Genomic DNA, 27136 nt, shown 5'->3' on the forward strand with positions numbered 1-27136 from the left:
AGAATCCAGCTGGATAATCTCCAGGATCCTCTCTGACCGAGAAACCCCAGTTCCTGCGAAGCTTCTTGTGCGTGACGTGATTCGAGAAGCAAGGACATTGGCGTAATGGGCACCGATCGTTCATCACTGTCATGGTTCCCTTCTGCAGTGTGACAGTAAGAAGGTTCCGGGAGGCTGGGTCAGTTGTCTCAGGTCGGACATCCCGGGGTGGGGGCCTGGGTTCCAGCCTGCATGAATGAGGCTGTGGACCCCTCCACTCCTCTCACGACACCATGGCTTTTTAAAAAATTTATGTATGTATTGAAAGGCAGAGAGAGAGAGAGAGAACAAGAGAGAGAGAATGGAGAATCTTCCATCGCTGATTCTGTTCCCCAAATCACCAGGGCTGGGTCAGACTAAAGCCAGGAGCCAGGAGTTTCTTCTGGGTCTCCCACATGAGTGCAGGGACCCAAGCACTTGGGTCATCTTTCCCTGCTTTCCCAGGTGCATTAGTGGGGAGCTGGGTTGGAAGTGGAATAGCCGGGACTCGAACCAGCACCCATATGGAAAGCTGGTACTGCAGGCTGTGGCTTTACCCACTATGCCACAGCACTGGGCCCTTGATACCACGTGTTAAGAGGCTCTGTCAGGGCCTGGCACTGTGGCATAGTGAGTAAAGCTGCCATCTGCAGTGCTGGCATCCCATATGGGTGCTGGTTTGAGTCCCAGCTGCTCCTCTTCTAATCCACCTCCCTGCTTTTGGCTTGGGAAAGCAATGGAAGATTGTCCAGGTGCTTGGGACCCTGCACCCGTGCGGGAGACCTGGAAGAAGCTCCTGGCTTTGGCCTGGCCTAGCTCCGGCTGTTGCGGCCATTTGGGGAGTAAACCAGCAGATGGAAAATCTCTCGTTTCTCTCTGTAACTCTGCCTTTCAAATAAATAAATCTTTAAAAAGATAAAAAAGAGGCTCTGTCTGCTGGCCCCTTACGAGAAGGCAAGAGCAAGCTGTGTGACGACAAGGAAGCTGCACGTGGATGCTGCGGTGGTAACGTGTTTAGGAAAGAAAATTGGAAGGAGCCGCGTTGTCTGTGGTCTCCCCGTGTGACTGGGAGGCCGCATGAGGCAGGGCGGGGGTTGGGGAGGCTCCTAAAGAAGAGAAGGAAGTTTGTGTCACCTCCAGGCTTTGGGCTCTCAGTGCTGTCTGGGTAAACCGAGGCCCAGCGATGGAACCCAGGGGTAACTCAGCGGCTGGCCGCAGGCGGAGGTGTGGGACAGAGGCCACTGCAGCTTGCTGGGAATTCTCCTGGGTGTCTTTAGAATCCCCTAAGGCCACAGAGACCGCCTCGCCTCGGGTCTGGATTCCCGGCCTTTGGCTCAGTCTGCTCTGGGCTGCTGCTGAGTCACCCACCAGTGGGGGCTGGGCGTCTGGGCCAGACAGGAAGGAGGGTGTCCAGGCAGGGCCGGGCCAGCTGGCAGGGAACCGGGAGCCCTGTGTTTCCCAGCTGAGCACCCCCAGGGTGGGAGCCAGGCCTGATGTCCTCTCTCGGGGAGCAGCCGTTGGAGGCTCCCGCCGGCTCTGCCCCGCGCACCCCTAAGACAGGGGTTCCCCATTTGTCCGGGATGAGCACCCAGTCTGTCACGTTTGGGGCGTGTCCTTGGTGATTCGTTCCTGCAGTCGGGCTGTGGGCTGGGTATAGGATCCTGAATTTGTGATGCCTCTTCTACGGAGGGCTTTTTCCTTGGGAGCTCTTCCATGAGGCAGTGGGAGAGGCACAGAGCCAGGTCGCGGTGGGCGGGTGAGTTTGGGAAATGCAGTGAGCCGTCGTCTTTGGAATCTCTGTGCACCTGGGCAGGCGGTGATGCTCTGGAAGGTTCTTTCACAGACACCACGGCGCAAGGGAGGCCAGTCTGTCCTCCCCAGAATCAACAACTTTTGTGCCTCAAAGGACAGTAGCAAGAAAGTGAAAAGGCAACCCACAGAATGGAAGGAGAATTGCAGCACAGAGCTCTGGCAGGGATCCAGTATCCAGGCGATACGAGGAACCCACGCAACCCAGTTTTTCAAGTGGATGAATGGTGCGGGAGTTCTGCGTGGTGGTTGAGTGCCTCCTCCACTTCCTATCCAGCTTCTTGCTAATGCACCCTGGGAGGCAGCAGGTGATGGCTCAGGCACCGGGGTCCCTGCCACCCGTGTGGAGGACCTGGATGGAGTCCCAGGCTCCTGGTGTTGGCCTGACCCAGGGCATGGAAGATCTCTTTCCATCTCTCTCTGCCTTTCAGATAAAATGAAAATGAATACTTTTTAAATGGGTGAATGACTCGAATAGACATTTCCTCCAAGAGTGTGTGTAAGTGGCCCACAGGGACATGATAAGACGCTCCACAGTAGTGGTCATCACGGGAGGGTGAGTCAGCGCCAACAGGATGGCCCTATCAGAAGATAAGCAAAAGGGAGAGGATGTGAAGAAATCGCAATGGAACTCTTAAAAAATTGTTTATTTGAAAGGCAGAGTTAGAGAGAAAGAGAGAAAGAGGGAGAGAGATCTTCCACTGGTTTACTACCCAGATGGTCCCAACAACTGCTCGTGCTGGGCAGGGCGAAGCCGGGACCATCGAGGTCTCCCACAGAGGTGGCAGGGACCCAAGTACTTGGGCCATCATCTGCTGTCTCCCGGGCACGTTAACAGGAAGCTGAGATGGAAGCAGAGGTGGGATTCCATTCCCGACGCCCCGATATGGAATGTGGGCACCCCAAGTGGGGCTTGACCTGCTGTGCCCCAGGGTCCACCCCTGATTCTGATAGCTTTATGGGGGTATAATTTATGTGGAACGAAACTGAATTTTGACAACTGTGTCCCGTTGTTCAGCCACCACCACAGTCACCCCCGTCTCTCCAAGACAGCTGCAGTTAAGCCCCACTCCCGCCCCCACCCCCGCTCCCGCCTTGCTTTTTTGACACGCGTGTTAATGACTCGTGAAGTGTGTGCGCTGCAGAGGAAGCTGCTGTTTGGGTGAGGCACGGGTGGGAGTCGGTCTTAATCACAAGCCAATGAGCTGGGCCGGCCTTGCCCTTATCAGCAGGGTCAGGCGGGCCTCCTGCTCCTCTGAGAAATGCCCCCTTTCCAGGCCTGGGGGAGTGGAAGGGAAGGGGTGGCAGGTGGGATGGGGCCTGCAGTGCCGGAGGGTAGAGCCAGCCGTCAGGAGAGCTGGCTGCACCTGCCTCACCGACGCAGGCAGACGGTGAGGCGTCATCCTGATGGCCGCGTCGCCCCCTCCTGGTCTCCCCACCCCTCTCTGGCCCTGTGTCCTGGCCTACTTAGGCAGGAAGCCTGCTGCCTCTTTTTCTCCTCACTAGTGTGCAGTCGGCTCCACAGGCTGAGGCTTTGGAGCTGTTTGGGTCCCTGCTGAATTCCAGGCCCTTGGAATGGCATCCGTCACCACGCTGGCATGGCCGGCCGCGCACACGCATGGATGACCGGGCCAGCCCTCTCCTTTCCTCGTTGAGAACACGCGGGTGTGGGGTCCAGGGATCTCGAAGGCTTCTCCCTGGCTCTCCACTGATTTCTTCTCACTCTCAATGTCTGATGGGGTCACCCAGGGGAGAAGAAGTGGAGGAGGGGGGCTGTGGGCGTTGTCAACCCTCAGCAGTGACCGGTTGGTCCCCTAAGAGGGCCTGTGTATCCGGAGGAGGGAAAGGGCTGTTGGCGCAGCCTCTCTGGGCCAGAGCCCTGCCCAGGGCTCAGCTGCAGCTGAGGGGCCCTGGGGGCGCCCAGCCAGGTGTTGGTTCTGCCTGAGCAGCAGGGGCTGGGCAGGCCTGGCATGGAACGAGAGAGTGCGGGGCGCGGGGCTGGCACAGGGACAGAGAAGGAGCCGTGTGAATGTATGCAGATGTATGCAAATCTCTGCAGCTCTGCAGCCTGCAGCGCTGGCTCTTCGGGTGGAGACCCAGGGCCCATCCTCCACGTGTGCCTCTCCTTCTGGTCCCTCTCCAGAGCACCTCCTGGCAGTGGCCCCCTGCCCTGGTCTCCCAACCCCCCACCAGAGGCCTGGGAAAGTGAGAAAGCTGAGTGGTGAGTCGGGGGCGTGGCCTGAAAGGACAGGCGGGGCCCCAGGCTCTGGGTGGCAGTCCATAATAGGCCCCATATCAAAATCGCTGTCTTCCAGATGGGGTGCCGCCGTTCAGGGTCTGGAACACTCTTAGAGCTTAGTAATGTTTTTTAAATTAGTTCATTTGAAAGGCAGAGAGACAGAGACAGGGAGGTTGTCGGTTCTTTCCCCAAATGCATGCAACAGCTGGGGGTGGGGGCAGGTCAAAGCCGGGAGCCCAGAACTCAATCCTGGTCCCCCACGAGGGTGGCAGGGGCCCAGGTACTTGAGCCATCACCTGCTGCCTCCCAGGATCTGCATTAGCAGGGGGTTGGAATCAGGAGCAGAGCAGGGACTTGGAACCGTGCACTCGCTGTGGGATGCTGATGTCCCAAGTCGCATCTTAACTGCTGCACCAAAGCCTCGCCCAGGAATGTCTTTGATGATGGGGTCCCTGTGCCGGCTGAGCGATGGGGGGATGTGTGCAAAGGCGCCTCCTTCCAATCCCCGGAGGAGATTATACCCGCTGGGTCCCACAGGAGGCTCCTAAGGTGCAGGAAACTTCTCCCTTCATGGTCCACAGCCTGCCTGCCCTTCCTCTCGCTGCCGTTAGCCGCGGCGCCCCTCCTCCTGTTTGCTGTCTGTGAATCTGCAGAACCAGCAATAGCGGATGCATCCTGATCCAGAGTTTGTGGGTAGGACACGGCGCTGCCCTGAGGAAGCTCCCAGGATCCCAGAGAAGCAGAACTCGGCCCCGCCCCCCGCCCCCCAAGGCCTGGGCTGGAGTCTGGAGAGCTCCCAGCTCCAGCCCCCATCTTGTGGGTAGCCAGTGATTTCCCTCAGGTGGCACAGCCGGGAGGGTGGCACTGGGACTGCGGCCAGGGTCTCCTGATTGCCAGGTGGAGGTCTGTAGGCCGCACCTCACGTGTTCCATGTGATGTTAGTTGGGGGGGCGGGGGGAGGTAGTCAGGCTCACGAACTGCAGCATGGGCGGCCTGACCTGGAAGGCCTCCCGGCAGAGGTGGTCTTAGGATTGTGCCCCGAAGGTGGAGACGCACAGAGATGGTGAGATGAGATGATCAGCTGTACCCAGCAGGCCAGGCCAGGCCAGCGGAGGCACATTGCAGAAGGGGCAGGAGGCCCCTCCCTCCAGCTCAGAGCTCTGCCCATCAGACGGGGCGTGAATGACAGAGAGGGGCCCCCTCCTGCCACCCTCAATGCTGCTTTTTGTCAGTCTGGACGCTGTCCCCTCTGAGCCACATCCCACCCCCTCCTATGGTTGCTGGGGGCCTCTGTGGACACTGTTTAGCCTGCACAGGCCCCCCTCCCCCCAGAGACATTGCCAAGCCCTGCCTCAGGTGGCCCCCGACCCTGAGCAGTGTCATTCCATCTGGAAGGTGGAAATTTCTAGATTTGGGGCTGCCGGCAGGAGACTGGGGTAGGGGTGGGGAGAGAGGCGTTCCGTCACAGCTGCCCGTCTCTGGCTTTATGAGTCCTGAGCTGACTGATGCTTTTCCCAGCCCCAGCCTGTCTCCAGCTGCAAGCCCCACTCATCTGTCAGCCCACAAGCTTGTCAGCAGGTGGGGCTGCTCCTTCCCAGGCCTCCGTCCACTCCAGGCCAGCGCCAGTTTCCCCTCCCCCCGGGGGACTGATGCAGGCCCATAAATTAAGACATCTGCTCTGCCTCCCAGCCCGACAGCCACCCTGTTTTCTTTGGCCCTGTCCTCCAATTAGTCAGGCCCCGGGGCAGTGGCGAGACGCCGGTGAGTCAGAGGATCCAGCACCCAGAGTGGCTCCAAGTGCCGGGGACCTTGCTCTGTCGGCCCCTTTCGCTTCTGATTCCTCCTCTCTCAGCAGTTTCCCGGGTTTTTGTGCACTGGGCCTGCATCTCACTTGCGGTTAGTTGTTTGAGCATCCATGGGTAGGGGTGGGGACAGCTTAGCCTGTGTCTGAGAACGTCTGTGTCTCCCCTGACCATCATCAGATCAGAGCTTCCCAGTGGCCTGAGGGCCGGCCTCCTCCCAGCCCTGATGTCCAGGAAGTCCCTCCTGCCTCTGCTCCAGCTGCGGCTGCAGGGAAGAGGGATGGCCCGAGGCCATGGGGGCCTCACCGGGATGGTGGTGAATTAAGAGCAGGTGTTGACTCTGACTTCAGGCCCGGGGGCCCAGGGTAGTGGGACCACCAGCAGTGCAGGTATGAGTGTGTGCACCACGTGGTGCTGGGAACTGAGGAGTCTGTGGGAGGGGAGTGGCGCATCCCAGCCTCAAACCGGGAGATGGGAGTGGGAAGGAGTGGCGGGAGCTGGCTCTTTCTTCAGCCAACCTTGCCTGCCAGAGCCCCTGGCCAAGCAGCAGCGGGAACGGAAGGGTGCCCCACCTCCACCCTGGGATCTGGGAGCTGTCCAGCACGGGAACTTGCTGAAACCAGCAGGGGCCCGGCCGGAGGGAGTCCAGGAGGACAAGCGTGGAGACACCCGCTGCGAGCCCTGGCAGCGCACTGCCCAGCTCTGCTCCCAGGACTGGGAGACCCGCGTTAGAGGCTCAGGGCTGACCGGGGGGACACTGAGCAGAGATACCGGAACCTTCTCTATGGGGAAGGGCGTGGGTCGGGGAAGGGGAGCAGCAGTGCTCCCGCTCAGTGTGAGTCCCGGGCAAGGTGCTGAGCACCGTTAGGAGGTCCAGGGGCAGGGACGTGAGGCGGTTGAACATTGCCTCCTGCCTCCTTGGCTCACTGCACGGCAACGGTTGGATGGCCCGCTGGAGTGGCCATCGGACCCACAACATGTCTGAGGGCTGATGTGTCCAAGCACAGCTTTAAGGCTGCTGGCTGGGCTGGTCCTGAGGCAGTCCGGCTGCTGAGGCCCCCAGCCCTTGGCACGGATGACCCAGGTGATCTCAGACCCTCAGCAGGTGTCTGCTCCTGCTGCAAGCTCACTGACTTGGATTCAGTTTCCAGGTGCTTCCGTGAGCCCTGGCACAGGGCATGAAATCTTCAGGCATCTGACCCTGACTAGTGCTGTGTTGGTCTCCAACCAGTGAACCCGACCCCTCCGGTTCAGCTGAAGCTCTCACCGTACCGCCAGTCCTTGGAGGCTCTCCTGGCTTGGCCTTCCCCGTTCTCTGATTCAACCGCCAGCCTTCCTTCAAGGGCTTCCCTCGCCTTCTCCCCAGTGCCGGGGGTCACCTGGTCCCTCCTCTGCAGAGCACGCCAAGTGTCTGAGCAGCCTGGGGGCAAGGTGGGGACAGACTCGGGGACAGCTGGGGCTGCTGTGCACCCTGTCACAGCTGGTTGGAGGCGGGAAGAGAGGCTGGCCCTCCAGCGTGGCCTCTGTCTCCCAGCCGAGAAGTCCCATCCCACCGCTCTTGGCCAAGTTGCAGGCAGCACCCCCACGTCCCCTGCAGCCGAGCTGCCTCTCCCCAGCCTCTCCCACTGCACCCCACCCCCATTCTCCTCTGGGGACCCAGCTGTGGTGAAGCGCCTCTGTGATGATCTCCCAGCACTTGTCTGCCTCACGCATACCCAGAGAGGCTGCGGGCCAGAGGCGCAGGGCACTGGCCCTGGGCCCAGAGCTGCCCACTTCTTAGTTGTGTGGTTAAAGCAAGGCCTGGTTTGAGTTTTCTCACCTATGAGATGAGGACAGCAACGTGATCTGCATCCTGGGGTTCTGTGCAAAGCAGTGAGCTGCTCTGCGTGAGATGCTGGGTGCAGTACCTGGCAGAGGGCGAGGGTCCCACAGTGCTGCCTGCTGTTCCCACTCCCCCCAGCCTCTGCACCACTTGTGGACTCTGGGAAATCGCCAGGGGCACCCCACCCCTCTCCCTTCAGTCCAGGAGGTTCCTGATGATGGAGACGCTTCCCTCCTTTGGGGGTGCCCAACCCCAATCCTGAGGGTAGCTCAGGTTAGCCCAGGGCTTTGGACCACTGTTGGGGAAGGGCCCTGTGGGAGAAACAAGGTCAGCACGTGGGCAAGACTTCCAGAGAATCGCATGGCCGTCTTTTGTTGTTTGTGGGTGATACTGTTGTTCCCTCGGGCCGAGGGCCTGGTTGTGAGGCTCCCTGTTCTGTGGTTCTGAAGTGCACCGGATGCGGTCATCTCTTCAGCCCTGTTTGTTGAGCATCTGCTACAGAGGCGAGGCTGTACTAGGCGTGGAGAGAGGGCCCCTGCCCCCAAGGGGCTTCCGGTCCAGTGGCAAGATCCAGAACAAGTGGGGTGGGTTTTAACAAGGGTGAAGCAATGGCGGCACAGCTGTAACCTGGTTGGGTAGGGAAATCATCGCTGAGAACGTGAACCATGACGCAAGGTGAGAATGAGGAGGGGGATCCGTGAGGGGGATGAGGGGGGCCCTGTTCTGCCTTCAGCAGCCCCACAGACGTCCCAGCCCCTACCTCCCAAGAGACCAGCACTTCTTTTCTTTTTTTTTTTTTCCAAGATTTTATTTTATTTATTTGAAAGGCAGAGTTAGAGAGAGAGCCCTCCCCCCCTTTTAAAGATTTTATTTATTTATTTGAGAGGTAGAGTTACAGACAGTGAGGGAGAGACAGAGAGAGAGGTCTTCCATCTGCTGATTCACTCCCCAAATGGCTGCAATGGCCAGAGCTGAGCCCATCTGAAGCCAGCAGCCAGGAGTTTTTTCCAGGTCTTTCACGCAGGTGCAGGGGCCCAAGCTTCTGGGCCATCTACTGCTTTCCCAGGCCATAGCAGAGAGCTGGATTGGAAGTGAAGCAGCCAGGACTAGAACTGGCACCCATGTGAGATGCTGGCACCGCAGACAGAGGATTAACCCACTGTGCCCCAGCACTGGCCCCAAGAGAGACCTTTCATCTGCTGGTTCACTCCCTAAATGGCCACAATGGCCGAGGCTGGGCCAGGCCAAAGCTAGGAACCAAGAGCTTCTTCCACATCTCCCACATGGGTGCAGGGGCCCAAGGACTTGAGCCAGCCTTGACTCTGCTGCTTTCCCAAGTGCATTAGCAGGAAGCTGGATCAGGAGTGGAGCAGCTGGGACACAAATCTGTGCTGCAGACGGCGACTTTGCCTGCTACGCCACAGTGCCGGGCCCAGGGACCAGCACTGCCTGGGAGTCACATACACCTGCCTCAGCAGAATACCTCCCCATGGTTGCTTTATTTTTTTAAAGATTTATTTGAAAGGCAGAGTTACAGAGAGGCAGAGGCAGAGCAAAGAGAGAGAGAAGTCTTCCATCCATTGGTTCACTCCTCAGATGGCTGCAGTGGCCAGAGCTGTGCCCATCTAAAGCCAGGAGCCAGGAGCTTCTTCCAGGTCTCTCACGTGGGTGCGAGGGCCCAAGGACTTGGGCCATCTTCTACTGCTTTCCCAGGCCATAGCAGAGAGCTGGATCGGAAGTGGAATAGCCGGGACTCGAACCAGCGCCCATATGGGATGCCGGCACTGCAGGCAGTAGCTTTACCTACTACACCACAGCACCGGCCCCCCTACGCTTTCCATCTCTCCTTCCTCCTCATATAAGGGCAGCCCGGCCATCTTCCTCGGGGCTTTGTGGTGTTTGGACTTGGGGCTTCCTGGTCAGGGCTCACAGCCTGTTACATCACCTCTTAACAGGCCCCCTGCCCTCTGGTTAAAGCCCTCCCCCAGCCTGGGAATCCTGCTGCACTGGGCTGAGGGCTGAGCCAGAGGACCTGGGTGCTGTGTCCAGCACGTGGGAAGGCTGACTTCCTCCCTCCCACTCCCCAGGAAGCCTGCCCGCTGCGTTCACACACTTCCTGTTTAGCGGGACAATTTCCTGGTCTGTTTCCCTGCCAGCTGTGTGCCCTGTGCCCTTCCCCTAGCGTGCTTGCGGCCCGGGCTCCATGCAGTGAGGTGAGGCCTGCCCCTCCCCGGGAGCCGTGACTTCTCCGCCCGGAGCCGTTCCCGGGGCCTGCAGAGAGCAGAGTGCAAGGACACTGGGGGTGCAGCCACCTCCACAAGGGAGGGGAGGCGAGGCCAGCTGCAGGCGCCCAGGTGTCTGTCATTCATTCAGCGGCTGCTCCGTGCCAGGCGCTGGGAGTGAATGGCTCAGGCATCGAAGTTAAGTGCACTCTTCTAGAAGGCGGCTTTGGACATGAGCCAGGGATGCACAGTGGCTGGGGAGCCACGCAGTCTGCAGCACGAACAACAAGGAGCTGCAGACAGGCTGGACCTCGTGGTGTGTGGATAGGCTAGGGTGACGCGTGGGGGTCTCAGAGCCCCCTAAGGAGCTGCTTCCCTGGGAGGGGTGTGATGTCATCAGTGGGGCCGTGAGAGTCCGGAGGGGCCTGCCCTTCGTTCAGCAAACATGAGTTCAGAGCTGCTCGTGGGGCCAGGGTTTGGGTTGGCCCCACTTAGCACACGAGGAGCATGGGGCCAGCTCCCTGGCCCGGGCAGTCACCCACCCTGCTGGGCTGATCCCTGCAGCGTCCCCTGGGAGGCCCTCTGGGAGGCTGAGGGCTCTGCCTCCCTGGATCACGTGAGGGGCCTTTGTGGCTTTCTCATGTCCAACCCATCATGTGACTGAATAGGGACTTCCCTAAAGACGTGACACCTGCAGAGCCCCTGAGCCAGGACCCGGGTGACGTCACTCTGGGCTGAGAGACCTGGTCCCTGAATGTCCGGCAAGGCCCTCCCCCCGCCCGGCATCCCCTGCCCTGATTCAGTTCTGGTTCTCTGCACCCTCGAGCCTCGGAACACGGTGCGAATTTCTCAGGCGTCCCTCGCGGTCCTGACCCAGGGCTGTGCAGGGTGGTGGGTGGGTTCTCGGGTAGCAGCCAGGCAAGCCCAGGACTTGGGGCCCACGCCGAGCTTCCCTGTGGCTCTTGTGTGGGTCTTGCAGTGAGTCGCTGGGAGGGAAACCCGGGGTCATGCTTCCCACCGCCTGCTCTGATCCCACCTCAGCCCAGGCCGGGCAAAGAGACAGGGATGGCGAGGGGAAGGGCGTCTGTGTCACAGGCCAGGAGAGCGGCTTGGTGGTTTCTCAGCGCTGTAAACATCTCCCTCGGTGGAGAGTCTGTGGGGGAAAAACAACACTTTATTTGGAAACAGTCTGCGAGAGACAGGCTCGCTCGGCTCCTGTTCCCTGCTGTTTGTTGTGAAGTGCTAACTGCTCAAAATTAGGGGCTGGCTTCAAAGTTGCAGGAACGGTGCCAGGCTGCCCCGGCCAGGTTAACCTCCCTAGAAGGGAAGGGTCTTTTTTTTTTTCCCCTTAAAAGATTTATTTATTTATTTGAAAGGCAGAGTCACAGAGAGGCATAGGCGGGGCCGGGGGGGGGGGTGGGGGCTTCCATCTGCTGGTTCACTCCCCAGATGGCTGCAACAGCCGGAGCTGTGCTGATCCAAAGCTGGGAGGAGCCAGGACCTTCTTCTGGGTCTCCCATGTGATGTGGCTGCAGGGGCCCAAGCATTTGGGCCGTCTTCCACTGCTTTCCCAGGCCATAGCAGAGAGCTGGATCAGAAGTGGAGCAGCCGGGACTTGAACTAGCGCCCATATGGGATGCCTGCACTGCAGGCGACGGCTTTACCCACTGCGTCACAGCACCAGCCCCCGGGAAGGGTCTTAAGCAGGGCTGCTCACCTGTGACCCTACTCACCTCATTCTGGTGGCCCTTGGACAGAGACTGCACAGTCAGCTCTGGAAGTTTGACCTGGATGACCTTGTACAGGAGGGGCCCCCAGGGCTGGAGCAAAGGAATGCTCCCAGAGAGAGACTGTAAAGGTGCAAGTGCAGGAGGACACTGTGTGAGCCTCCCCTCCCCTCCCCTCCCCTCCTCCTCTCCCTCCCCTCCCCTCCCCTCCCCTCTCCTCCCCTCCTCCTCTCCCTCCCCTCCCCTCCCCTCCCCTCCCATCACATCCCAGCCAGCTCCATGCCTCCATGCCCTGGCTGCTGGCTGGAGTGACCCTGCTCTGAGCCAAGGGCAGACAGTCCCCCAGATGCCTTCTCTTTTCCCCAGAAGCATGGTGAAGTCAGACTAGAATTTTCAGAAAGAACTTGAACTTCTAAAAAGGGGAGCTGCATGCCGTGGGGTGTCCTGGAGCAAAAAGAGGCCGTCAGTGGGCGAACCTGGGCCCTCCCAGTCCAGCCTGCAGCTTAGTTAGCACTCAAGTGCCGTGTTGAGTTCTTAGTTTTGACAAATGGACGTGGTTATGTGAAACCTTAACGTTGGAAGAGGCAGGATGCAGGGTGGGTGGGGATTCTGGGCCATCACTGCAACTTTTCTGTAAATCTAAAATTACTCCAAAATAGAAACTTAAAAAAAAAAAAGTGAGGGAGGACAGAGACAGATGGGAAAATTCAGGACGAGTGAGACTTACGACGTCCAGGTGTCTGATCCCTCTGTCCTAATGGAAGGGCAAAGGGCTGGCCTGCGCCCAAAGCCCTCCGGATCAGCTTTACCGAGATCACCGCCTCCAGCCCTTGCCGGCTTCCCCTCCCGGAGTCTCCCTCTTCGGAGCCAGCTCCTGGGAGGCTTCCTCTCCCTGGGCCTCCAAGAAAGCTGGCAGGGAACCTGCTTTTCTGTTCCTTTTTCCCAGCTCTCAGGACCCCCCCCCCCCCCCGCCGGGGGAGGGGGCTGCTCCTCCCAGCTTCTGGCCAGAGACAGACCCGGTTAAGCCAAAATGGTGTTACTTAACCTCAGGAGTCTTCAGGCTGCTGTTAGGGGAGGGGGAGCGGCCAGGGTCTGCAGGTGGAGCCCCCCACTTCCTGCACTGAGCCCCTAGCCTCAGGGTGATGGTCTTAGGAGGTGGGGCCTCTGGGGGGCGGTCAGACCTAGGGCAGGGCCTTCGTGAACAGGATTGGTGTCTTTGAGAAGCAGACTCCAGGGACCACCGTGTCCCTCCTACCTTGAGAACACAGCTGGAGGCAGCCGTGTAACGAGCCAGACCCGGGGTTTGCGGCACCTTGAACTTGGGTTTCTCCTGAACCGTGGGAAATGTCTTTGTGCTGTTTCTAAGCCACTCCCTGTATGGGATTTTGTCCCAGCAGCTGGAACAGACTAAGAGCAGAGCCAGCACTTAAAATTGAGAAACTTGAAGCTCCTTAAAGCAGGGGAGCACCACCCCCACCCTCACCCCTGCCGCCAGGCCCGTCTCCACCCCCCACAGCCACAGCTCCAGCTCCGGGGGTGGGGTGGGGGGAACTGCCCCCGCCCAGAGCCCCTAAGAGGGGCATCTGCCACTCCAGCCCCTGCTGCCACATCAGAGAGAATGGCTTTGCAGAGGGGCACGTGGGAGGGCTGCCCCCCACCCTCATCAGCAAGGCCACCTCCTGCAGCTGTCCCCAGATCCCTGTGGCTGCACCTGTGAGTTCTTTCCCTCCTGTTTCTTCCCAGTGCGGGAGAAGAGTCGGACACCATTGGACCCAAAGGACCCTGTGTTCTGATCATCTTTTGACTACGAAATCAGCGGCCTTAGGCCACAGGGCCAGGCCTCCTGAGCCCCCATGTGAGCTGCCATAGGCAGGAGATGCTTGCAAGGAGCCAAGCTAGAAGCCCACTGCCTCTGCAGCTCCTTCTCACCTCTCTCTGGCTTCCCCTGGGCGTACTCGCCTCCACTCCCAGCCGCCCCTACCCTGGCCAGCCGGGTTCAGGCCACGCAGCTCTGGTGGCAGCCGTCCTCTGTTGGTGCCTGTTGGCATTATTGGAAAAGTTGGCTTCAAAGCCACAGAGGGATTTCGAGCACCGGGGGTGGGTGAGAGCTGGGGGAGCGGTGTAGACAGCGAGACAGCTGTACTCAGTCGTGTCTGTGTGAGTCGCTGCTCGCCTGCCTGCCGCCCCAGTCCCGGCGTGAACCGGGAAACTGGTGACACAGTTACCTGCTCAGTGCCTCCCAGAAGGACTGGACTGGAAAACAGCAGCAGGAAGGGTGTGGGCCGGACATCAAAAGCAGCCTGCGGAACCTGACGGGCCCTGAAAGAGAAGTTGGTTTCCTGGGAGGCATCGCCACTCGCCCTGGGAAACTGGGTCAGTCCCACCCCCTTGAAGATCTCTCCTGTGACCTGGTGACTCCTGATTCGGGAGCAGACCTTGCAGAGCCCCAGCATGGAACTGCCGCCTACCTGTGAAACACGCAGAAGGGCTCGTCCCCCCCCCCCCCCCCCCATATCTGCGGTCAGGCCACGCCCCTGCCGCCTCTGTGCTTCTGGGACTCCAGTCATTGCTGCGGTGAAGTTAATTCACTGGAAAGCCAGCCTGGAGGGTGTGTCTTTGCTTTGTCTGTCTTCCCTATGCCTGCACCCTTTCACCGGCTTCTCCAGGGTCACGTACGTGAGTGCCTAGGAGGACACCCAGGAGTCACGGAGCCCTTCCTGGAGAAAGATGGGCCGTGGCTCCAGCCCAGACCTACACAAGTCTCCTCTCCAAAGGGTGGGCCAGGCAGGCAGTTAGGAGGGGAGCACCTGCTAGGTGCTAGGTTCTTTATCCACCTACTTGAGTAAGAGTCTCCTGGAAGCTAGCAGGGCGTGGTTATTGGTCCTCATTTATGGAGTCATTGGTCATTATTCCCATATTACAGATGAGTGGCTGAGACTGAGGTTAACGGTTTGCCCTAATCTTGCAGACCTAAGTGCACTGGTCTGGATGGAGGCCCCAGGTCCCTGGGATCTTTCCACTCTGCCACACAGCCTTTCAATTCTGGCCCTACTGATAGGGCTTCAGGCAAGGCCAGGGCCATGGGCCACTTCCTGAACGCCACTCTGTGTCCCAGAATGGCACTTCGTCACATCGGTTCTTTCAGCCACCTTGCAAGATACATGCCGCTGTTCCCATTCTACAGGTGAGAGCACTGAGGCTCCAGGAGGTGGTGCCACTCGATTGGGCCACACATCAAGGAAGGGCGGGGTGGAGTCCCTGCCGCCTCTACCGTACCATGGTGTCTGCTGGCACCACTCGGCTACCCTGACGTTCAGGAGCTTGTTTTTTGTCTAGGTCTGTCCACCCCCTGCAGTGTACACACAGCTATGAAAACAGATCCATGTGTGTTTGTTTTGCTTTGTTGTCTTTGCCGAGGGCAGCCTACACATCCACAAACAGCCACCGGCCCCAGGAGGCGCGCCTTCTTCTGGCCTCTGTTTTGCCGTCTTCACTCTGGGGCTGTCTCCTGCTTCTTGCCAGAGCCTTTGGCGCCCCCAGGGTGTTTCTCTACTTTCCCACCTTCCTCACCATCCTTTCCGCTCCTTTAGTCCTTGGCAGCCAATCCTGTACCGCCAGCATCTCGTTGCCAAGCAACCGGCTCCTACCTGTCCCATTGTGTTAGAATCTCCATGACAACAAGTGTTGCCAAGAGAGAGGGAAAGAAAAAAAAAGTTAGGTGGTGGCAGGAGGAGCCTGAGACCCTGTATCTCAGGACATCTGTGCATTTTGGCTGGCAATGACTTGCTCACTCTTGGGGTCCCCAGAGGGGCCACAGATGGTCCCAGCCCAAACCTCGCGGGCCTGAAGTAGGTGTGCAGAGACAAAGCTTCATGTGAGCGGCCAGGTTGACAGCCAGGGGCGTTTTCTGTTCAGACACATGGGGCTGGTACACGTGGCCACCTTTCTGTGGGTCAGCTCTGGAGGGCAGCCTGGAGGAGGGAGGATTTCCCATGAGCAGGGCAATGCAGTGTTTTGGGTGGGACACAGGTTGGGGGGTGGGGGTGGGGAGTGTCTGAAAGGGCCAGCTGCCGTTGGAGAAGGGCTAGGGAGAGAGATGGAAGGTAGGGGTGGTGTTGAGATTTAGGGCCACATGGGCTCCTGCCTGAGTTTGTGAGAGCCGTGTAAAGGTTCCGGCTGTGCTGTTGCAGGTGGGCTTCGTCTCTGTAGTCACTGCCTGTCCCCTCTGCCTTCCTGTTCCAAAGGCCCAGAGGAACCTGCAGGGAAGCAGAGGGAAGGAGGGGGAGGGGAAGGAGGGGAGAGCAGCACTGGGTTTCCAGGTGCTGAGTGTACAGAGGGGGCCCTGGCTGGCGCAGCCCAGGCTCCGAGGCCCTGGCACCTGCTTGCCAGGGAGCTATGGGGTGGAAACGTTGAGTAATGTCTTAGGAAGGGGAATGAGGAAAAGAAAGGTGAGGAAGCTCAGGCCAATCAGAGCACCTAAGCTCCACCTACCTGGCCGTGTGGCCTCGGGAAGGCAGGGCTCTTGTCACAAAACCTCTGCTGCAGGCAGAGGCGGGCTGCTTGCACTGCGTGTACCATTCACGGTCAGCAGTGCATGGAAGACCGCATCCCCCAACCCAGAACCTGTCACTCAGGGACTCAGCCAACCCCCTACCCAGAACCTGTCACTCACAGGGACTCAGCCAACCCCCCACCCAGAACCTGTCACTCACAGGGACTCAGCCAACCCCCCACCCAGAACCTGTCACTCACAGGGACTCAGCCAACCCCCCACCCAGAACCTGTCACTCACAGGGACTCAGCCAACCCCCAACCCAGAACCTGTCACTCACAGGAACTCAGCCAACCCCCAACCCAGAACCTGTTACCCACAGGGACTCAGCCAACCCCCCCAAACCCAGAACCTGTCACTCACAGGGACTCAGCCAACCCACCCAACCTAGTACCTGTCACTCACAGGGACTCAGCTGAGCCCCCCAACCCAGAACCTGTCACTCACAGGGACTCAACCGACCCCCCCCCCCGAACCTGTCACTCACAGGGACTCTGAAGCCCCACCCCGTTTTGCTAGCCCTTCCCTAGGTGGCTCTCCTTAGACCAGTGGTTTTAGGTCCACGTACCTGGCCCCAGGTGTTCTGGGCAGGGGGCCATCTCCGCCCTTCCAGACTCTGAGCAGACAGGCCAGAAGGACCCCACGCTCAGTGTTCGGTGCCTTCTTCCCACTGCAGTCCCCGAAGGAGAGCAGTTCTCGTTCCTGTCTGTGCTGTGTGGGGGGTGAGCACAGAACAGGGTCTGCTGGCTGTGGGGCCTCCTCCCCTGGCTCCCAGGTGTGGCCCGGCTGCCCCAGGATGGTGTTCACGCTCTGGAGGGCCAAGCCCCCAGCACAGGCCACAGCTCTGCTGCGGAGCAGGCAGCTGAGATGGGCGATGCTGCGGCACAGTGGGTGTCCTAGTGTGGGGCCTGGTAGTGGGAAACCGGAAACGAGCGAAGTGGCCTGAGAGGCTGCAGTGACCCAGTGAGGCCTTGGCGTGATGCATTTGTGGAACACCTTAGTATCTGATAGCAAGTGTGCTTTTGGGCCGGCGCCGCGGCTCACTAGACTAATCCTCCGCCTGCGGTGCCGGCACCCCGGGTTCTAGTCCCGGTTGGGGTGCCGGATTCTGTCCCGGTTGCTCCTCTTCCAGTCCAGCTCTCTGCTGTGGCCCGGGAAGGCAGTGGAGGATGGCCCAAGTGCTTGGGCCCTGCACCCACATGGGAGACCAGGAGGAAGCACCTGGCTCCTGGCTTCGGATTGGTGCAGCATGCCGGCCGTAGCGGCCATTTGAGGGGTGAACCAACGGAAGGAAGACTTGTCTCTCTGTCTCTCTCACTGTCTAACTGCCTGTTCAAAAAAAAAAAAAAAAAAAGTGTTCTTTTGAATAGTTCCTAAAGGTTTTAAAATGAGAGGTAAAAATGCAAATACGTGGTAAATGAAAAGATATAAAATGTATGTATAGTCACAGTCCCATAGAATGCATGAATGGCCACAAGCGTGGAAGAAACCAGAACACTTTAACTGCTCATGGAGGCATTGGTGGGGACACCTGCCTGCCTGGTTAGAGCACCTGGGTTAGAGCACCTGGGTTCAGGTGCCCCTGATTCCAGCTTCTTGCTAACACACACCCTGGAAGACAGCGGGCGATGGCTGAAGTCCCTGGGTCCCTGCCACCCACCTGGGAGAGCTGGGTGGAGTCGCCTGCTCCTGGGCATTCGAGGAGTGAACCTGCAGATGAGAGCTTTCTGTGTGTTTGTCTCTCTACCTTTTTAAAAAGAAAAAAGCCTCATGGCATTAAAATGTGTTACTTTTTAACAGTTGCTAAGGGTCAGCTTAGTTGGGTTGCAGACTTTTATTTATACTTTTAAGACGTTTCCAAGTTTTTTCTAATGTGCATGCTTTGATTTTTGTGAGTAACAAGGACTGCCCTTGATAAGAACCCCCGCCCCACCCCGCCCCATCCTGCCGCGTGGAGCAGTTCCCACGCCCCGTCTCATCCGTTTGGAGCCTCTGCCGGGTAGGCGTGGTCCTTGTTCAGATGAAGCCGCAGAGTTTGACGAGCTGCAGCTCTCCCAGGGCCGCACAGCTCCTGAACAGAGCCAGACTCTGAACATCACCCTGACGAGTTATGAATGGTTCATTCGGCCATTCAGTAAGTGGTGCTGGTCCCTGGTCTGAGTGTACATTTGCCGTCGGTGCCTCCTGGTAAGCCTCCTGCCTCGGCTCTGATTGTTGGGCTGCCCTGGCCAAACCTGATCACCCTTCTGGGCAGAGGGATGCCCAGGGCAGTGAAGTCCTGGCTCTGCCCAGTGGGATGGGGGTGCCTAGGCAGGTCCCCCACCGGCTCACCTGTTGGCCTGCCGTTGTCTGTCATGATACAAGGCCCTGGGGCCCCTCTGGGAACCTCCCAGCTTAGGGCCCCTTTCCTGGGGTTGGGGTCAGCTTCTTCCCCACAGCCTGGGCACCAGCCAGGCCCGGCCCCCTCCTCTGTGCGTGACACCCGACACATGTGCTGCTGCCGAGAGCAGGGAGTCTTCCCAGCCTGGCAGGGGTGGGCTGGCAGGGGTGGGGGCCCAAGGGCGCTTTGACTTGGCTCTGAGGGAGGTGGTGCAGCCAGCTGGCCCAGGAGCTGAGTTTTGCTCAAGACAGGCAGTGGACACTCTCCACTGTTCTGGAGCCAGAGGCAAAGGGACCTGGATTCTCGTCAGTGCCCGGATTGTAAAGCCGAGGCTCCTGGAGACCGAGTAACTCAGAGACGCTTAGCGTCCCATCCTCTGTTCCAGCTCCCAGGCAGCTCCTGGTCAGGCTTCCTACCCCCGACGCGTACCCATGAGGCGTTCTGAGCCACCCAGGGCCACAGGGGAGAGCTGGCCCCTGGGCTGGAGGACTTCGAGAACAGCCTAGGATCCCCCAGACCTCTCCCTTCCCCGGTGCAGAGCCCTGCAGATTGGTGGAGTTTGTCGAGCAATGCCACCTCCCATCTGCCTGGCTGGAAAAGCCATCTACAGAGGAACACTGGAAGCTTTAAGCTGGGGGAGAAAACATAATAAAGTGAGCGTGAGAAAGAAGGAGCTGACAGGTCTGGTGGGAGACGCGGTCATCTGGCCGGCTGCCTGGGGGGCCGTGGAGAGGGCTCCAGTTTCAGCTGCGCTGCCCTCCCCCACCCCAAGGCTGCACTTCCCTCTGCTCCCCCTCCACTGAGCTGCTCCGATCCATCTGGAATGGAAGCGTTTGGTAACTGCTTGGGAGGACGAAAGTGAAATATTTACTCGTATACGTGTCCGCGTGAGAGAGGTGTCTTCAGGGCACCCGCGGGGACCTGGGCAATGCACGCTCGTGACTTGGAACTGCAAGCCCACATTGCACAGCTGGGGTGTGTGGAGCCGGGGCTGTTTGGAGCAGAGGAAGGGGCCTGGGCGTGGGGAGAGGGAGGCGCTTGCTCCGCTGAGCTGGGGTGGAGGGAGCCGTGTGTGTCTGCACGTGTATCCCTCGCAGCTCTGCTTCCTGGGAGGTATTTATAACCAAGGCCTGCAGCCTCTTGTGATTTGTGGGACGGTTTTAAACCACTGATTTTCATTAGCACTAAATCATCTCTCTTGGCTAATTGAAAAGGAACCAAGGAGCCCGAGCGTGGAGCTGTTTGGATCAAATCGGGAGCAGCGCGCGGCGTGCTGACATAAGCACGGCAGCCTTCAGCTGCGTGGCTTCAAAATCCGCTTCTCCCTCCGAGGTCGGAGGCTGTGAGAAACAGGCCCCCAGGACGGAGGACTTGCAGCAGGAGAGGCAGCGGTCAGACGCTTGGAAGAACTTCCAGCCTAGGAAGATGGAGTCTCAGAGAGCTGCTAGGGGCATGCAGTGAGCAGCTCTTCTCTGTAGATGTGTCGGGGTCTCCATACCTCCTGCCTCAGGCAGACAGACTCAGGGGCTGGAGTACTGTTCGGGGCAGCAGGTGGAGGAAGTACCACAGGAGTGCCATGCCTGGGCAGTAGAGGAATCAGAGGCCTCTCCTGGGCTCAGGACTGGGCTCGGCTGCCCCAGGAGTGCAAGGCAGGGTTCTTGGCGCCAAGAGGCTGAGCACGCTGGCGTCACCTGACATGAGCACGGCCAGCCACATCTTTCCTGTGCAGCACACGGTGCCGTCTGCTGAGAAGGGAGGCCTGGCCACAGGCCCGTGGAGAGGGGGATTCCTGGGGGTGTTGGCAGAGCCCCGGACTCCGGGGCTGCAGCTGCAGAGTCCCAGTGCTTGTGGACAATCCTGATCCCCATTTGGAGCCGGGAGCCAGCCAGGCGGGCGCTGGGGGTACTGAGCCCCTCTCCCCTGCCAAATGCTAGCCAGCCGACCGCGGCTTCCTGGCAGCTCCCTGCCCACTCTGAAGGGACAGCACCATGCTTAATACCCATCCTTGTCCTTTTCTTGACCCTGACTTGGAGGGTGCCCTCTTCGGCCCAGGCCCAGCTGAATAGCCGTAGCCGATTTGCTGGAGCCCAAAGCCAGCGCCTGGCGGCTGAGAGCTCGAGCACAGTGGCCTCCCCGCCACCCTGTCACCGACCCTCCTTCTTCTCTGAGCTGAGAGGCCAGACAGGAAGGATAAACGGTCAGGGAGTGGCCACTGCAGTCCTGCCGCCAGCCCTGGGGACCTGCGCACGGTGCCCAGGCTGAGAACACTGGGGTCTTGTGTGGAGAGCAGACTGTGGGGGAAGAGCCTTGAACTTGGAGTCAGCCAGGCTGCGGTGCGGGCGCCTGGACAGGCCCCTTCCTCTGGACATCGGGGCTGCTCTCCCTGCCGTGGCCGCCTTACCCTGGCGCCGTGAGTGAGCCAGTGTGGTCTTATTCCACACTCAGCTGAGCACTGTGTACCAAGGGGTGGTTCGTGCCGTGTCTCCGGAGATGGACATGGACAGGCAGCCTGAGCACTGCCCCTCCCCCGCCCCCAGGCGGCTGGGAAATGGGCCACACGGAAGCTCTCGTACACACCACACTCAGGTGTGTACGAGAATGTGCAGGTGTGAGTGATGTGCGTGTGCCCACGTGTGTCAGTGTATGTGTGCGGCAGTGTGCATACGTCCTGGAACGTGTGTGTGTGCCTTAGTCCCTTCAGCTGTGGAAACAACATACCTGACACTTGGTGACTGTAGACAGCAAAACAGTTCACAGCCCTGGAGGCTGGCAAGTGCAAGGTCAAGGCCCAGGCAGACGCCCGTGTCTGCTGTGGAGTCTTCCTCATGGGTGGAGCCCTCACTGTCGCTTGGGGAGCAGGCGGTTTTGGTCCTGGGATCGTCAGGGTCTCAAGGGAGCCAGCCATGTGGCGGGCGGAGGACCAATGCAGAGACCCGGGTGTGGTCCGGCAGTGCTGTCTGGGGCTCTGGGCCGCGGAGGGCCACCCTGTCCCTCCTTGTCTCTGCATATTGAACCTGCTCCCTGTATCCCAGTGCCTCAGAACGGGGTCCTGGAGATGACACTTCCGCATCTCTCCTGCCAGCCCCTGCTGGGGTCTGTGGTGAGCTTACTGTGCAAAGCTCTTGACCGGCCTCACCCCTGTCCCGCATAGATCGGCCGTGGCATTCACACTCCAGTGAGAAGACAGAAATGTAGGCGGAAGAAGCTTTCTGGTGACAGTCTCTGTGCTACTCTGACCTGAATGATTGACAGGAGGTGCTAACAGGAAATTCAGAAATGGGGCATGAGATGGGGGCTCCAGTAACGGGAGCCTATTGTTGTCATTATTTCGTGTTGACGGTGGGTGCCACTGTTGGGGCCAGGAAGCAGAGGGTCCTGGGGGAGGGAGCGAGGGGCGGCTCAGGCTCCGAGGCTTCTCCGTTCCGCCGCGGCCCGGGTGCCGCCAGTGCGCGCGCCAGTGCCTTTTCCTCCCGCCCGCCCCGCTTGCTCGCTCGCTTTGCTTCTTTCTTTCGTCATCTCCAGCCTCTCGGTGCTGTGGTGGGGGACGTTCTGGACTTTTCCACGCGGGCATCCTGACTGCACGCCCCGACCGCGCCGCGGCCCCTTTAACGGCGCGCTGCGGGCGGAGCTGTCCAATCAGCACCACGGCCGCGCCCCGCGCCCCGCCCGCCGGGCCGCAGCCGCAGCCGCAAGGGCAGAGCGGGCGGCAGGGGAGCCGCAGCCCGGGGGTCTTCCTGCCCCGCGGACGGGAGGCGGCCGGCCTCGGGCTCTCACCGTCTTCCGAGCCAGGAGAGGACTCCCCCTGGCTCTGGGCGTTTCCAGTGAGTTGAGAGGAACGAGCGGGGGCGAGGCCTCGACCCGCGCTGCGTTGCAGGCTTCTAGAAGCTCAGCTGTGTGACCCTGGGCGCTGTCCCAGTCCTCTCTGTGCCCCAGGGCTCTTGCCCTGGAAGAGGGTCTGAAGGCGGCAGCACCACCTCGCCGAACAACTGCAAGGCAGTGTAGGTGAAGCTCTTAGCGCAGTGCCTGGCTCGCGGTTTGTAACTGCAAACAAGTGTTCGATTTACAAATAAGGCACCCACAGGAGCTGGGTCGGGTGTGCGGCTGGGCCGCCTCTCCCTGGCCGTGGGAGCCACCCACCTGCCGTCCTCCAGCGTGGCCCACCGCCTGAATTTGGCTCCTCTTCCCGGAGGAGGGGCAGCCCTTCTCCTTTGCGGAATTTGTGCCATTTCTTGAGCACCCACTGTGTGCCAGTCACCACGCTGGGTGCCTCACTTCAGTCTCTCCTTCAGTCTTTGTGAAACCCGGGACTGCTCACTGCCGATGAGGACCCAGAAATGACGTGTCTGCAGCCACATAGTGAGAAGTGGCAGAGTTAGGATTTTTGAACTGGAAGCCTTTATTCCTCCCCTACACACTTTCCAGACCTTCCGTCGGTGAGCAGTTGAGTGTTATAAGCGGCACGGATGGTGCCTTTCCTGTTGAGGATACAGGTTTCTGATGCAGGTTAGCAGGTGCTGTTAACCCCCGCCCCTGTGGAGTCTCCGGGAGAACCAGACAGCCTGGCTGCCTTCCCTGGGTGGAGGAACACTTGACAAAGAAGGTTCTTCTGTCCTTGAGACCTTGGTAACAAAGCCCTTGCTGGGCCCTTAGGCGTGCCCGGCGCTGTTCTGAGCATGGTACAGGTATCAGCCCTACAAAGCAGGTTCCTGTCTCAGTCTCCTTTTACAGAGGGAACCTGGAGATCCTGGATTTGCCTGGGGTCCCACCATCAGCAAATGACAGAGCCAAGCTTTGGCCCCAGTGCTCTGCCCCCAGAGTTGCTTCTCTAACCACTGTACCACACGGCACCTCTTGGGAGAGCAGAGTCTGTGCTGAGGCACGAATGCATAGACAGCTCCGCGGGCATGAGGCGCCCAGACCTGAAACCACCAGGCTGGCTGCCGCCTCTTCCTTAGAGCCTCCCGGTTCTGCCTCGTTGGTGGACCGTGACACATGCATCCCCGTGTTGCTTTGTTTTGCCTCTCAGTGCACACCGCACACGCTGCTTGGAGAATAGCGTGCCTGTGGTTCTTCCCCACCACACTGCCCACTCCCTGAGAGCAGAACCTGGCTCTGGATCCTGTCACGGCTGCCACTGCACCTGCCAAAGCTCCTGGCACACGGACAGTGCACAACCAGAATGTGTAGTCGTGGAGCAGAGGGAGCCTGTCGGGAACCATTCTGCGAATGCATTGCTTTCTTGGAAGGGGGAGCACTAACTCCCCCAGTCCGTTGTTGGGGACAGGGGTCCCCAGAAAGGAAACTAGAGAATACTTGAGGCTTTCCTGTGGTCCACTGAGAGTCAGTGGAGTTTTAGAAGGAGGAAGAGCAAAGAGAGCATGTGGAGGTAGCAGGTCTGGCAGGATCATGCATGCACGCTCACATACACACACACGCAAGTGCACATGTATACTCACATACATACATAAGAAAGAAATGGGTCCCTGCCTAAGCACCACCCCCACCTTCTACACGTGAGACCCCCAGGCCCATGGTGAGGGTGTCACAAAAAGATGATCAGTCCTGATCGCCCAAGTATTGATCATCTTTTGTGACATCTTCACAAACAGAGCCCTGTCCTTGTTTCTCTGGGGGCGTTTTCAACTGACCCCGAGGTCCAGGGGATGGGGGACCGTTACAGCGACCCCTGGGTGTGTTGGGAGGCCACATTCTCTGTCCACATCATTCTGTCTGCTCAGGGCACGAGGAGGTAGGGAACAGGGTGGGCAGAAAAGATTCCCCGCGTTTCACAGACAGATAAACTGAGTCCAAGTAGAAGCATGGAGTCCCCTACACCATTTGGTCCGTGAAGAGTGCGCGCAGGAACCTGGCCCGGGAGAGAGCACCTGGGCAGAGGTTTCTACCCCTGAGCCTAGGAGACTTCATTGTCCGCATCCCAGCCAGGATATGCATGCTCTCCTCTCCGTCCTCAGCCACCCCACCCCCACTGCCTGCTGCCAGACACCCATAACCCCAGCGTCTTCCTCAGTCTCCACCCCAGCCCAGGTCTGCTACTGCTGCCACCTGGGCATATCAGACCCCTGACTCCATGCTGCCTACACACGGGCCACCTGCCTCCCAGCACCACCAAAGGCAAACAGGATTGGGGGTGGGAACAGGGGAAAACTGCTGCCTCTGAGAGTGGGGGAGGGGGGGAGAAGAGAAGAAAAAGGCTCCTCCCATCCAGAGCTGCCTGTGTCTGATTTCTCTTCCCCTCTGGTTTCCACCCTGTAAGCTGGATGCCGCCTCCCACCCCCACCACGGGCCAGAGCTGCCCATTAGCAAGCAGAGAGTTGATCCCGAAGGCTGGGGCTGTGCAGGCTAAGGTTGGGCAGGTCCTGGGTGGGTGTGGCCCATGTGTTTGAATTGCACAGGTTTGCCTCCTTCTCGCTGGGTGACATCACCTTCTAATGCCATTGTTCCTACCTGTGAAATAGGGATGATCAAACCTACCTTGTAAGGTTACTGTCAGGATTTGAAACAATGTCTCAATAAAAGGGGGAGGAGGCGAATGCTGGGGGTTCCCTTGAAGATGCTGCGTCCCTGTGGCTTGTCATTCGGGAGGCAAACCAGGAAGGCTCCTTTGTGGCCCCTTTCCTGTCAGGCCGAAGTAGCCCTGTGGGGAGCCCTCCTCCAGCACCCAGGCATGGTCTGATGCTCCAAGGCTCCCAGCAGGGACAGTGGTTGTCACACTCTGTGCACATACTGCCCCCAGGCCAGGCGAGGGCTGGCATCTGAGGACGGAGGGCAGTGCCCCAACTGCAGTGGAGAGGGAGGGGTGGGGCTCCCGTGACCTACCACGGGAATGTTTTAAAACCCTCTTGCCATCGAGCTTTTGAAAAAATGATGATCCAGTGAAAGCATCCATTGCGTCTGCTCCATTAGCAAGTGAGGTAGAGCAGCCTGGTCGGCCTTAGGGCTCTCATAGCTGGAAGTCGAACCAGCCCTAGCCAGAGGGCCTGGGGAGGGCTGAGCTGTCGGGGTCAGAGCTGAGAGCTGGGGATGCTAGCAGGACAAGGTCGGTGAGTTGGGCTCCTGGGGTGGGGAGGGGTGGTGTCCTGGGCAGCATAACCCGGGTGGGAGGGCAACTCCCAGGAGAGCCGTAGGCAAAGCTGAGAAGCAGTTTTGATTTTCTCACCCGATGTAGCCCCCAAAGGGGTGGTCTGGGGTCCTAATTGGCTTTGGCTCCTACACCGGGATTTGGTGAGGATTGGGGCTGGGGGTGGAAGCAAAGTGGGCCATTGGCACCTTGCCTGTGCAAGGAATTGAACCTGGAATGCTGACGTTCCAGGGGCAGGGCTGTGACGGATCAGTTGGTCCAAGAGCCCAGTTCAAGTGGTCAGTGCTCAGCCCGGTGTTGTGCTAGAGGTCAAGGTCAGCAGCTTGGGGCCCATGTGAGCCTTTGGGCAGGTCTGCCCTTGAACCTCTGGTCCTGCTTGGATTGTCACAGATGCATATTGCTGACCCCCGGAGGGGTGGCTGGGTAGGCGGGGGAGACAAAGTGAAAGGACTCTCAGCGGTGCTGGGGAAGAATGCTAGTTCCAGGGCCACCGTGTTCTCTTAGCTGAAAGACCCCCCCCCCATTTCTCTCCCTGACTGCTGTTTCTGGGTTTTCATCCTACCCACATTTTGCAGGCCGGGATGTCACAGGTTAAATAATTCACCCAGATCGTCACAGATGTGTGAAGTACCTGCCTGACACCTTTGGAGGCTCCTTTATGAAAGTGCCTCTCACTCTCAGTCCCTCCTGTGGGGGCTGTCCCTGCGTGCTGGGGCTGAGGACAGGGCAGGGGGCCCTGCGTGGGAGACGGTGGCCTGGCTGTTGAGCCATTTGGGCAGTGAACCAGCGGATGGACTCTCGCCCTCTTTCTGTCCCTGTGCCTTCCAATTAAATGAATAAATATGGTTTTAAAAAGCATGCACGCTAGAGGAAAGGGGGATGGGCTCATCGTACTTCTCTTTCTTGTGGAAATTATTTTATCAGTCAGGAGAGCAAGTCGGACTCATTTTGAGTGGTAGTTCTATAAATCCACCAATGCCCCAGCTGCAGCCTGACTGCTCACGGTTTATCCTGCATATGGGCCCAGAGCTCAGAGTCCAAGGTCAGGGAATGGCCAGTCGGCTGCTGCTGCTACCTCCTCCGTGCCTTGAGCCGAAGGTGGCACACTCAGTGTCTGAGGCTACCGGTGTGTGTTGGGGGGTGGGGGGCTGCAGGTGGCAGGGATTGTTTTTGCTAAGGCAGGAGGTAGTTGGGGAATGGGCAAGAAAGGACGACTGAGCTGGGTTGGGTGATGGTTGGGTGGCGGTGGCCATGGGGGAAAGGGGCCTTCGTGAGGACCAGTGATTGGCAGAGGCTCAAGGGGGAGGCTTATCCGTTCACAGATTTGCTCTCTGGGGTGGGCCCAGTGGGACGTGGAAGAAGCTTGCAGAGACATGTGCTGGGGGAGGGCCAGGTGGGCGGGGCAGTGAGTGGAAGGAACGTCTGCGAGAAGGCTGGGGTGCAAGGCAGTGAGAGGACCTAGAGGG

General features: G+C 59.3%; 1 protein-coding gene across 7 annotated transcripts in view; it reads left to right on the forward strand.

The window, feature by feature from the left end:
* NAV1 (neuron navigator 1) overlaps window positions 1-27136 on the forward strand; it is a 231260-nt gene that overhangs the window by 36226 nt on the left and 167898 nt on the right. For 2 of the 7 annotated variants that reach the window (XM_070055082.2, XM_051820455.3), the window contains exon 1: window positions 48-178. The exons of 1 other annotated variant lie outside the window; for it this stretch is intronic. In XM_070055082.2, the coding sequence (XP_069911183.2) occupies window positions 132-178 (47 nt within the window). In that variant the 5' untranslated portion in view covers window positions 48-131. Of the gene's footprint in view, window positions 1-16; window positions 179-27136 lie in introns of those variants that run through there. 4 more of the 7 variants (XM_070055083.2, XM_051820454.3, XM_051820451.3 and 1 more) reach the window with 4 other exon arrangements.

The sequence above is a fragment of the Oryctolagus cuniculus genome, chromosome 13, assembly GCF_051225735.1.
Source record: "Oryctolagus cuniculus isolate XC-2025 breed Fujian yellow rabbit chromosome 13, ASM5122573v1, whole genome shotgun sequence".
In the NCBI taxonomy this organism is placed as follows: domain Eukaryota; kingdom Metazoa; phylum Chordata; class Mammalia; order Lagomorpha; family Leporidae; genus Oryctolagus; species Oryctolagus cuniculus.